The following is a 13343-nucleotide window of genomic DNA, read 5'->3' on the forward strand; positions in this document are numbered from 1 at the left end:
TGTGGCCGGATCTGCCTGTCCCGCATTGGTCTTGTCAGCCACCAGCGAGCCTGCAGCAGACATGGACTACTGAACCCTTCTTAAATCTTCGTTCGCGAAGTCAAGCCGAGAGAGAGAGAGAGAGAGAGAGAGAGAGAGAGAGAGAGAGAGGGTAGCTGAACAAATGGTTTAAAATAGTGGGGTTAAATAACAAAGTTGCATTTCAATTTTGTTTTGTTTTGTTTTTTTCTTTTGCTTTGCTTTTAAGATGTGTCTATTGACAAAAAAGATTAGCAGTGAGGATGTGCTCAGATCATAATTTCTGATATACTTTTGTGACACAAAACATTGTAACCTGGATATACCTGTTGTTGACTTTTTCTTCCCTTTACTTCAGAAGCATTTGTTCTGCTGCACGTTGCAGTTTTGTACCAGATTACTTTTAGTTCTGGGGGGGGGGGCGGGGTGGGTGGGCTCCCTCTGGGTATCCTACCCCCCTAGGGAAAGTGTATGCGCAATACATAGCCTCTCCTCTCCCGGTGTAGTGAACGCCGCGTGGTCACTGTCTGGCTATGCCTGGCAGATGGTCACTGCAATGGCCTCTCCTGCATTATTGCATCCGTAGCAACACCTTCTTGCTGGTCCCCCCTGTTTTTCACAGAGTTTGCTACGTCATGGTGCGACCGAATGTCCGGCGGTATAACCGGATGGGCAGGCTGGGCCCACCAACCTCGCCAGCCTAAGAGAAGGAAAACTCTAACATCAAACCCGGGCAGATAGAGCTCGTTAATGTAACACCTACCACCTGGAGGACTCGCTGCCGGCGTCCCGGCTTACTGGGCCATGGCAGATGACCCCCAGGTGAAAGGGTGGAGCCAGTACCGCGCACACTGCGCTTCACCTAAAAAATTCCTCTGCGCAGGCCTGAAGGGCATATCCACATCCACAACCCACAATGCATCAAGTCCTGCAGCGATGGGTAAGGGGTGAAACGGCAGGTGGAAGGTGCCACTGGAAGCCGCAGTCCCGATCCTGCATGTAGGCGGTTCAGGGTATTGGTCGCCTGATGCTAACCCAGAGAAGAAAGCATTTTTCGGCAGCACCCTGAACGACCAAGCGGCCTTATCTAGGGACAGCACTGCTTGCTCCACACGGAGAGGGGCCTAGAAAAGGTGGCCTAAACAAAGCTCGTCTCCCCCACCCCAGTTGGCTAGCCGCGGTCAACGGGCATCCTTACTTGCAGTCAAAAAATAACAACAAAGAAAAGGCATGCACCTGCCTCACAAAGTGTGCAAAGACTAAAGCTTGCGTGTTGGAACATCAGAACCATGCTTGACACAGTAGACAGTGGTCGCCCTGAACGACGCTCTGCTCTAGTTGCCCACGAACTTCTCAGGTTGAATATCGACATAGCAGTGCTCAGTGAGGTCCGTTTCCCTGAGGAAGGTAGTCTTCAAGAACACAGTGCTGGCTATACCCTCTACTGGTCAGGTAAGTCAAAGGCTGAGAGCCGCCTTTCTGGCGTTGGCTTCATGGTCAGGAACTCCATTGCCTCCAAACTCGAAAACCTGCCAACAGGTTACTCAGATCGCATCATGTCCATGCGCCTCCCACTTCAAAACAAGCAGCATGCAACACTCTTCAGTGTGTATGCCCCAACCCTTCAAGCAGATCCTGCAGAAAAGAACAAGTTCTATGCTGATCTACACAACCTCGTACGGAAGACCCCTACAGAGGACAAGGTGATCATCCTTGGCGACTTCAATGCCAGAGTAGGTAAAGACTCGGAAGCCTGGAAAGGAGTACTTGGCAAACATGGCATTGGCAACTGCAATGACAACGGGCGCCTCCTGCTAGAATTCTGCATGGAGCACCAGCTCACCATCACCAACACTATCTTCCAGCAGAAGAACAGTCTGAAGACAACCTGGATGCACCCACGGTCCAAGCACTGGCACCTTATCGACTACATTCTGGTGCGCCAGAGAGACCTTCGAGTTGTCTTACACACCCGAGTAATGCCCAGTGCAGAATGTCATACGGATCATCGTCTTGTACGCTGCAATCTCCGTCTTCACTTTAAACCCACACCCAGGAGAGGAGGTATCCCTCGGAGGAAGTTTCAGGTTGGCAGTCTCCAGTCAGCCGAAGTTAAAGCTGCCTTCCAGGCAAAACTCCAGTCAAGAATTGAGGACCCCAGTTGCCCCACAGACCCTTCTCCAGAAGCACTCTGGGAACACCTAAAAACTACCGTCCTGCAGATCTCTGAAGAAGTCCTCGGGTTCTCCACAAGGAAGAACAAGGACTGGTTTGATGAGAACAATCAAGAGATCCAAGATTTATTGGCAAAAAAGAGATCTGCCTACCAAGCACATCTTGCTCAGCCCTCCTGTCCTGGGAAAAAAGCAACCTTTCGCGCTGCATGTAGCAACCTCCAGCGCAAGCTTCGAGACATTCAGAACGATTGGTGGACCAAGCTTGCAGAGAGAACCCAGCTGTGTGCAGACACTGGTGATTTAAGAGGGTTCTACGAAGCCCTGAAGGCAGTATATGGTCCATCATATCAGGCTCAGAGTCCCTTGCGTAGTGCAGACGGCCAAGTGCTCCTCACAGACAAGGCATCCATACTGAACCGGTGGTCGGAGTATTTTCAGGTTCTCTTCAGTGCCAACCGCGTAGTTCAAGATTCAGCAATCCACCTCACCCCACATCAACCAGTGAAAACAGAGTTGGATGAGATCCCTACCCTAGAAGAGACTGTTAAAGCCATCAAGCAACTGAAAAGTGGCAAGGCAGCAGGAGTTGATGGAATTCCACCAGAGATCTGGAAGCATGGGGGCACAGTACTACATAGCTCACTTCACAAAGTACTTGTCACCTGCTGGGAACAAGGCAAATTACCACAGGACTTTCACGATGCAATCATCATCACCCTATACAAGAACAAAGGGGAAAAGTCAGACTGTTCCAACTACCGGGGGATAACCCTGCTCTCCATCGCAGGCAAAATCCTTGCCAGAATACTCCTGAACAGACTGGTGCCCACCATTGCAGAAGAACTCCTCCCAGAGAGCCAGTGCGGCTTCAGAGCTAACAGGAGCACCACTGACATGGTATTTGTTCTCAGGCAGCTCCAAGAGAAATGCAGGGAACAGAACAAGGCTCTGTATGTGACTTTTGTCGACCTTACCAAAGCTTTCGATACCATAAGCAGGAAAGGCCTGTGGCAAATCTTGGAACGTTTTGGATGTCCCCCAAGGTTCCTCAGCATGATCATCCAGCTACACGAAGACCAGCGAGGCCAAGTCAGACACTGTAACGACCTCTCGGAGCCCTTCCCAATAGGCACAGGTGTAAAGCAAGGCTGCGTTCTCGCGCCAACTCTCTTTACGATCTTCTTTAGCATGATGCTTCAAAGACCCGCAGTAGATCTAGATGATGATGATGGTGTCTATATCCGCTATCGCACCGATGGCAGCCTGTTCAACCTGAGGCGACTAAAGGCCCACTCCAAGACAATGGAAAAACTCATCCGAGAGCTACTGTTTGCTGATGATGCTGCACTCGTCTCCCACTCGGTATCAGCTCTGCAGCATATGACGTCCTGCTTTGCAGAGGCTGCCAAGCTATTCGGCCTAGAAGTTAGTCTGAAGAAGACAGAAGTTCTCCACCAGCCTGCACCCCAGGAAGATTATCACCCTCCCTGCATCACTGTGGGTGAATCAGTTCTGAAGACAGTCCAGCAGTTCAGCTACCTGGGGTGCATCATATCCTCAGATGCCAAGTTCGACAAGGAGATTGACAACAGGCTGGCAAAGGCAAACCGTGCATTTGGCCGACTGCACAAAAGAGTGTGGAGCAACAAGCATCTGAAAAAAGGCACAAAGATCAATGTTTACAAAGCGATTGTGATGACAACCCTCATCTATGGCTCCGAATCATGGGTTTTATACCGTCATCACCTGCGACTCCTCGAGCGCTTTCATCAGCGCTGCCTTCGCACCATCCTCAACATCTACTGGAGTGACTTTGTGACCAACACTGAAGTCCTCAAGCGGGCGGAGGTTACCAGCATCGAGGCACTGCTGCTGAAGACGCAGCTGCGCTGGGCAGGGCATATTTCTAGGATGGAAAACCACCGCCTTCCCAAGATTGCCCTGTATGGCGAACTCTCCACTGGCCATCGAAATAGAGGGGTACCAAAGAAGAGGTACAAGGACTCCTTGAAGAAATCCCTTGGCACCTGTCGCATCAACCATCACCAGTGGTCTGACCTAGCCTCAGATCGCAAAGCATGGAGGCACACCATCCACCAGGCTGTCTCTTCCTTTGAGAACGCACGCATAGCTGGTCTTGAGGACAAAAGGAGATTGAGGAAGAATCGCACTGCTACAGCACCAACCCTAAATCAGACTTTTCCCTGCAGCCACTGTGGCTGGACCTGCCTGTCCCGCATTGGTCTTGTCAGCCACCAGCGAGCCTGCAGCAGACGTGGACTATTGCACCCTTCTTAAATCTTCGTTCGCGAAGCCAAGCCGAAAGACTTTTAGTTCTGGCAGAACCTAGTGCTATGGTGCTGGTGAAGCCTCCCCATGAACAGACTTTACAGGTATTTAAGACCTGGATATGTCCAGAGGTGTGAGATGAAGGATAAGAGACCTTTGGCTGACAAGAAGATCAGGAGAGAAAAAGAACTCTGTATTCAGAAGCCTCCTCTTCCCCCCTTTTTATTTATCTCCATTGCATTTTCTTTTTTGTAAGCTGCTTTGGGTTCCTACTGGAGAGAAAAACATGGTACAAATAATAAATATACATAAATAAACATGAATAGAAAGGCAATCATAATATGATTTCTTATACTATTTGTCACAAATTGTCATGAGAGACAGTGTGGTGTAGTGATTAAGAGTGGTGGACTCTAAATCTGGAGAAGTAGGTTTGATTTTCCACTCCTCCAGATGAAGTCAACTGGGTGACCTTGGGCCAGTCACAGTTCTCTCAGAACTCTCTCAGGCCAACCTACCCCACAGGATGTCTGCTGTAGGGAAGAAAAGGCAATTGTAAGCCACTCTGATACTCCTTCAGGTAATGAAGAGTAGGGTATAAAAACCAACTGTACTACTACTACTTCTACTACTACTACATTATGTTTCCAGAGTTTGTTAGATCAACTTCTTTAGGTTCTGCCTGGTCTCTACAGAGGAAAGGCTACTGTTAAGTCTTCTGTCCACAAATTCTGTCTTTGTATTCTTTGCAACAATAGGATTGTCCTTCATGTAGATGACCTCCTTTAAGAAGAGGGTGCCTGTAGGCACATACCTCTTAAGATGGAAGCCCATATCTTCTTTCTTCTCAAAAAGAACAAGAGTTGCTGAATCTTACTGGGAAGAGGGGCTTGCAGGGCATCTGGTTGTTTTAGATTTAAAAATGGGTACCCCACACAGACTAGCTTAACTCTAAATTTGTTCTGTAGTAAAGTGGGAAGATTTTGAGTTGTACATTTAGCTCTTTTGTTATCATGAACATGGCCTAGTTGATGGAAACTGTGAAAGGTCACAGTCATTACGCAATACACTTTTAGTTTCATAAATGATGCTTTATGTTTCCTAAGCAGCTGCATGCTATAGAAGTGTGAGTATGCTAGATTTCAATAATTATCAACAGTGTGGGATTTCTGGTTGTCCACAGATGTAGGAAGTGTAAATCGTTGATTCAACTAACAGTCTTAAATAAGCTCTGATTTGTCAGTTATTCCTAAAATGGCATGTGGGATCTCACATCTATTTTAAACAGCAGTAGTTTACTTTTTATAGAAAAGAACCTATTTTAAAATGTCTTTATTTAGCTGTTATCAACATGGCAATAAAGAAGGCTTTCAAAATCTCATTGTACAGCTATATCTCTGTTAACATTCAGTTTCAAATCTAAGACTTCTTAAGTGCAACTGTGTACGAGTTTTCTACATGGATTGAATTTGTTCATTCTGTGGTTCACAAACCTGTTGTCTTCAAACCATGTTGATCCCCTGCCTGTCTTATCATGGTAGAGGAGAACAATAGTGGACTTAAACACAGTTTGTACAACTGAAGGCACAATATTAGAGCATACCTGTCTAATATCCCATTGTGGTTGTTTGCATTAGGAATATTTCCTTCAAAGTTCATGTTTTTGGGTTTTAAAATTTGTATTTATTACTTATGAAAGCATTTATATCCTTCCCTTCCCAGTGTCTAATTGCTGTACCCTTATATGTACCCACCAAAAGCCACTAAGGCACACAGCCCCAAAATTGCTGCAAACAATTTTGTTTGGAAATAATTATAAACCAATTCACACATTTAATTCCACATGCTGACGCATTCAAACAAAAGCAACCATTAAGCAATACATAAGGAGCATCAACTTCGTTCTGTATTGCTCTCAAACATGAAGACTTGTATCAGTTCCAAGGGCTCCGTAGAGTTCCAAGAGTCCGAAAAGTCCGTGAGATGTAACTGCGCAACGGAACACCAATAGATATTTGTTTCCCTGTTTGCTTCATCAGGCGCATGCATACTGGAGGGACTGTAACAAGTGATATAATCACATTTCATTCATTGAGTCAAGCACAGACCACTGGCATTTGGGAGATGAAGCAGACAGAGAAATGGATATTTACTGGTGTACCGTTGTGCAGTTACATCTCATGGGAAACTTTTGGACTCTTTTTGGACTTTTGGAACTCTACGGAGCCCTTGGAACTGATACAAGTCTTCATGTTTGAGAGCAATACAGAACGAAGTTGATGCTCCTTATGTATTGCTTAATGATTGCTTCATGTTTGAGAGCAACATAGAACACAATTCATGTTTGAGAGCAACATAGAACACAATTGGTGCTCCTTATGTATTGCTTAATGGTTGCTTTTGTTGTTTGAGTGAGTCAGCATGTGGAATTAAATGTGTGAATTGGTTTATTATTAATTTCAAACAAAATTGTTTGCAGCAATTTTGTGGCTGTGTGCCTTAGTGGCTTTTGGTGTGTACTTCTGAACACAGCTACCTCATTTTCTTTTTGTTTGGTACCCTTATATGTGGCAGATATTCAGTTCTGAGATATAATACAGACACACACTTTATTTATAAATCAGGAATATTATTCTCTATTTGACAGGATTTTTTGGTGTGTATATACGTCTAAGGCGTAACTCAAATCTCCAACTTATTTCCTTTCTTTATTCCCTTTCACTCAAAGCATAATGATCCAGGAAATATATTTCCAAGAATGAGGAATTTTTCATTAATACATTTTAAAACCTTCCAAATTTTTTCACAATTGACATACTTTTAAAAATCATTCTTGTAAGACACGTCTTTATGAATGTTCTGTGATTTTGTTGAATATCCACTAGTTATGCTGTCTTTTAGAAACCCTAAAATCTAAGAATTAAGCTTTGGAAGGTTAAAAAAAATCTGTGCCAGCTTTAAAACCGGCTTCAAATTCTGGGAAGACCAAATCTAGGTTTTTGGGAGGGATTTGTGCTCAAAAAGTAATGGGGAGGGACGGAGTTTGGAATTCTATGCAGCCGACATCTTCTCTTACATTGTTTAATGAACTGGAAATACCATGTCTGTATTCAAATCCAATAACACTTTGCAGGCCAACAAGATTTCCAGGACTTAAACTTTTGAGAACCAGAGTTCCCTTCATATACAATAATGAAAGGATCTTTGACTCTCAAAAGTTGTACCCAGTGTTGCCATTTAAGGTGTGCTGTAGGACACGAACCCAGTTCTTCTACTGCAGACCAGCACAACTATCTGCCTCAAATTATGTTTGTACATCTCTGACACTGGGGATTGGTTCCATCTCTCTTACTATGCATTAGTGGCAAGCACAATCTAAAAGTTCTCTGCTATGTTCTTTAATTCTTACTGTGGTATATTTTTCTTGTTTTTCTGTACAGAAAAGGCAGCAGCAGCCAATGAAGATGAAGTACAGAAAGCTGATGTGTCATCTACAGGTCAGAGTGTCATTGACAAGGATGCCCTTGGACCAATGATGCTGGAGGTAAAGTACATAAGGTTTTCTGTGTATATGGTTAATTATGGTTAACTACTTGGATACAATTTAATGGAGCAGCAATGCAAATTTTTATTCTTATGCAAAACTTCAACTTCTTACACTGATTGTCAAACAGTGTCTCATGTATTTATAAGGACATGCACTCTTGTTCCTGTTATTTCTGTTGAACAAAGAATACTTTATAAAGGTAGTGCCTCTGAAACGTAAATAATAAAACACAAATAATTAATCTTTGTATGCATGATCTATTAGTTTTTGCTTCTTTGTCCATTCATGTGACTTTTCTGTAGCAAAAAAAGTTGCATTGTATGTTTTTACAATTGACATACTTTTAAAAAATCATTCTTGTAAGACACTTCTTTATGAATGTTCTGTATGGTGTCTTCACTATTGTGATACATGGGAAAACAGCTGATAAATTATGAGTGACCTCAGGAAAAGAGAACCCTCAATGGGTGAGGATAAACACATTTTCCATTTGCATGTAAGTAGGGGGAGTTAAGATGTACATACTTATGATGTTGAGCACTATTTTAATAAGAGTTCAGAATACAACTTTAGCAACGTATCCACTTTCATTGTAACCCTGGACTGGTGACAGCAACAAGTGGCATTTTGTATAAGAAGCAGAGTATGAGACAAGCATATGACCCTGCAGTTCTCAGTTGTGATCCTATAGGGCCTGAGTATACTTTATGTCAGACACACTTTCAGATATATTTGTCCCTGATTCTTCAAACTGTGTTGACAAGAATTAAACTAGACTATCATTTAATGCATCCACAAGTGCTCAGGTGGTATATTCTTCTCTCTTCACTTTTTTGTGTTTAATTCCCAGTCTTTGAGTCAGTGTGAAACTTGTATCTAACAGATACATTCTTGGTCTCTCTTCCATATCATATGGAAGGGTTCTGAATTGTTGCTAGACATGTATGCTCAGTTGTGCTTTTGTCCAAATAGCAAGTATTGCTAAGCAACTGAACTGCTTTTTTGTATGAAAAAAACTTCATGATTAAAAAAATATTCTGATGAGGCTAAATTGCTTTCTTCACTCCACTTGCTTGTTCACATTGCACGTCTCAAGTTAAGAACATAAGAGAAGCCATGTTGGATCAGGCCAACGGCCCATCCAGTCCAACACTCTGTGTCACACAGTGGCAAAAAATTTTATATATACACACACACTGTGGCTAATAGCCACTGATGGACCTGTGCTCCATATTTTTATCTAAACCCCTCTTGAAGGTGGCTATACTTGTGGCCACCACCACCTCCTGTATAAGAGTTAGTAGAGTTAGTAGAGAAATGAAAGATAGAATGATACATGGTTTTAACATGATGTTAAAGTCTGTTTTCTCTGCAATAATTCAATGTGTTTTAATCTTCAGGCCCTCGATGGGTTCTTCTTTGTAGTGAACTTGGAAGGTAATGTGGTGTTTGTGTCAGAGAATGTGACACAGTTCTTACGATACAACCAAGAAGAACTGATGAACACAAGTGTGTATAGCATCCTACATGTAGGGGACCATAATGAGTTTGTCAGAAACCTGCTGCCAAAATCTTTAGGTACAAATTTCTAAATATATTCATTGAGATGGTATTTTTGTTAGATTTTCTTTCATAAATTGGCTCTTTAATTGCTTTCATTTAATGTCACTTATGTTATGAGTTCTTACCTCTGCTGTTCTTACCTCTGCTGTTGCCTCTAAAACAGTTTCTCAGATAGCTTGTTCATTTCTTGTGCCTATCTTGGACTTTTGTGCATAGGTTCACACAGAAACTGACAAGTTGGATGATTCATTGTAAGCACAGATAAGCATTACTTCTCATTTTGTCTCTCCCCCCCCCCCACCGTTTTGAATCTGAAAGCTAGTTTATGATAAGAGATGTAGGTAGCTGCATTGGTTCATAACAAAACCCAAAAACAAATGCCCTGTAATATTCTTTATTAACACCAACTAAAATGACACAACACAGTGTGTAGTTGTTTGAGTTCTGGAGAACTTTTCATTGTGCTGGATGATTTATTGTATCTTGCACATTTTCGTTCCATCTTGATTCTATTTTCCGATTTTATCTTCATAACAATCCTCTGAGATGGATCAGAGAGAGTAATTGGTCACCCAGTGAGGTTCAAGGCCCTCCCAGCTTCTATCCTAGCACTTTAACCACTGTCCCACACTGGCTGTAGGAGTATATATAGCTATCAGAAACCTACTTTGGAGTTTTTAATTCTTTATACCTTATATTTTTTGTACAAATCTAACCTAAAGCTCTTTGAAATTGCAGTGAATGTGTTTTGCTTTCTCTGGTACTACTGACAGTTCTTCAGAATCATTAGTATGCTATACTTAAATAATTTGTAGAAATGCCCATAAATATGCTGTATGCTCTAAGAAACCACTTCATGTTTTCCTATTTGCACATATTTAGGTTTTTTTTCATTAGGCTGTTCCTCAGCCTCTCCTTAAAGAACTTGATTTAAACATTGCGGCTAAGAATTATGTTGATCTTACTAAAGATTGCTTCATATGATTACTTTTTTCCTATAGTGAGGAGATCTCATTGTATAAAAATGCATATATGAGACTTATAATATACAGCATGATATCTGGTAGTTAGGAAGTAGAAGCTGTGTGGCAGAATCATAGTCTGAGGTATGTTTATGTCAGCAGCTTTGTTCGCTTTCACTGAAGTTTACTATAGTTAGGGTAGGGTGCAGGATTTTCTCCTCCCGCTCAAGATATAGATTGCGCTTTAATACAGGGGTGTCAAATGTTCAGCCAACAGGCCAGAACCATTCCACCCAGGGCTTTAATCAGCCCCCTGGGGCTCTTTTCTCCCCACTCAGGTCCTCACTGTTTAGAGCTCAGAGGCTGACAAAGTTCCTTGCTCTTTCAGTTCCCTGCCTTTTCTGCCTTGTCTTTGCAGTTTGTAGGACAGACAAAGCTGCAAGGAAAACATGGAATGTACTCTCCATTAAAGCTGCAAGGAGAACATGGAATGAATTTTCCATTAAGGTCTCTGTGCCCAGATAGATAGAGCCTAGGGACCTTGATGGAAGGTTCATTCCACATTTTCCTTGCAGCTTTGTCTGTGCTGCAATGTGTTTCATTGGAGTGGAGATCAGTATCACTTTCAGCTTTCCTATATGGACAGCTGAAGCTCAGGCTTCCTGGATCTGTGTCTTTGCAAATAAAGGGCTGATGCTTTGAGCCAGCTTATCTCTGTTCTGTGGACCTGACCTAGTGAGTACTCTAACCTGGGAACCTATAGTCAAAGAGGGATATTATACTGGAGAACCATTGCCAGTCTTGAGTAGACCTGGGGAGGGGGGAAGCAGCTTGCAATGCCATTTCATTGTTTTCCAGGCTCAGGAAATTTTATATTTTATCGTTTCTGCTGTGATCCTTGTGCTTTTTTATGTTTTATTTTAAAAAATTGAATTGCCAGATCCCACTATTCCCCCACCTTTCATATTTTCCCAGGCTTCAAAGCATTTTATATTTTTAGTTTCTGCTATGATCCTTGTGCTTAATGATTTTTTTTGTAAAATTGATGTTGTAAAAGTGATCTTGATGTTTTATTGGTAAAATTGCATTGTCATATTTCACAATTTCCCTTCCTTTCCATTTTAAACAAAACATTGCAAGAGTTTTAAGCATATTTATATTTCAAGTTAAAACATAATATCTTTGTGTTTGTCTGTGTATAAAAATACAGGAGATATAAAGTTTATATCTCCGCTACCTCGCATTATGTTTTATGACACACATGGCCCGGCCCCACAAAATCCCATTTGTGTCAGATCTGGCCCTTCTAACAAATGAGTTTGACACCCTTGCTTTAATACTTTAAAATTAACATTCAGAAGATTGCCCAGCATCTTATCTTTTTTGTAATCTTTGCTTTATTCAGTGAATGGGGGACCGTGGTCTAGTGAAGTTCCTAGGCGCAACAGCCATACCTTTAATTGTCGGATGCTGGTAAAACCTTTAACTGAGTCTGAAGAAGAAGGCCATGATAACCAGGAAGCACATCAAAAATATGAAACTATGCAGTGCTTTGCTGTTTCTCAGCCAAAGTCCATCAAGGAAGATGGTGAAGGTAACCAGAGCATTTTATGTATTTTGGTCTTTTTAAATTAAATAGAATTTCTCTAAGGTTCATTACATGTAAATTAATGGAGCTCCTTGTGGAAATAGCACTTACTGGCTCCCTTGCTAGTGGAACCAACACTTACTGTTTATGCTAATATCAGATTATCTGAATATTTGATCTCTCCTCTGTAAAATGTCTCATTAAAAGGCAGAATAGTTGAACTTCCTTGTTCCTTTTTGAACAAGGTAAACATTTATTGGCATCTAGTATGCACAGATGTGCATGTAGAAATGTGCTTAATCATAATTGTATATTGGAATGACTACATCCAAAGCATGTTGATGTGGCTTTAAACATACCCACATAGAAATAAACTGTGCTTGTTGTATTGAGACTTACACCAAAACAAATGTGCTTAGCAATTAACATGTAAATTCAAGTTCCTATTGAGCTTGTAACAATGAAAATGCCAGCAGAATTCTCTCAGTTATATTTCTCTGGCAAACCCCCATTTTTCTCCTAGCTTTCAAAAATTATGACTTTCTGTATACTAAATTGCTTATTGTTCTTTTCTGGCTTATCCTGAAATATGAATATATTTTAACTACTAGTTTTCCATGGTTATGTTGATACATGGAGTATGTCTTGAGTAAAATGTTTAAACTGCAGTATTACAGTTGTGTGCTTTTCTCTTCACTGAAAGAGATCAAATGCCTGAGTAGGTCCAAATGTCTATTTGGGGATGAAACCAGACATGATAATGAGAGTTCCTTGAATTAAGCTCCCAGTATTGGGGATTTTTTTTCCCTTTAAAAGCAGATGGGCTCTGACAGATAGGGACTACAGTGCAAGGGAAGGAGGATTTATGCTCACACACACCCTTTTCCAAATCAGAAATGTTGGGACAAAAACCTTCATTTGAAGGCAGCTGTCAAAAAGTGACCTATGAGGCATCATTTGTGGCTACTAGGATATTTAATGGCTGCTTCCTCTTTTGCTTATCCGATATGGAATTATTGACATTAGGGAGGTAGATGTTTTGACAATTCTTGTGATTGGTGGAGTTTATACAAGTATTTGATGGGGGTTAGAAAATCCAAGGTTTTGCCTTGCTCCACCCCCACCTTAAGAGTGTAGTGAACCAGGAGATGTCATTCTTGGTGCCTCAAACCTGAAAGCAGTTACTATGGAACATAAAC

General features: G+C 41.9%; 1 protein-coding gene across 5 annotated transcripts in view; it reads left to right on the forward strand.

The window, feature by feature from the left end:
• Positions 1-13343, forward strand: part of NCOA2 (nuclear receptor coactivator 2) — a 194337-nt gene that overhangs the window by 129599 nt on the left and 51395 nt on the right. For all 5 annotated transcript variants that reach the window (XM_060243657.1, XM_060243660.1, XM_060243659.1 and 2 more), the window contains 3 exons: positions 7925-8028; positions 9432-9609; positions 11962-12150. In XM_060243657.1, coding sequence (XP_060099640.1) covers positions 7925-8028; positions 9432-9609; positions 11962-12150 — 471 coding nt within the window. The remainder of the gene's footprint in view (positions 1-7924; positions 8029-9431; positions 9610-11961; positions 12151-13343) is intronic.

The sequence above is a fragment of the Heteronotia binoei genome, chromosome 7, assembly GCF_032191835.1.
Source record: "Heteronotia binoei isolate CCM8104 ecotype False Entrance Well chromosome 7, APGP_CSIRO_Hbin_v1, whole genome shotgun sequence".
Classification (NCBI taxonomy): Eukaryota; Metazoa; Chordata; class Lepidosauria; order Squamata; family Gekkonidae; genus Heteronotia; species Heteronotia binoei.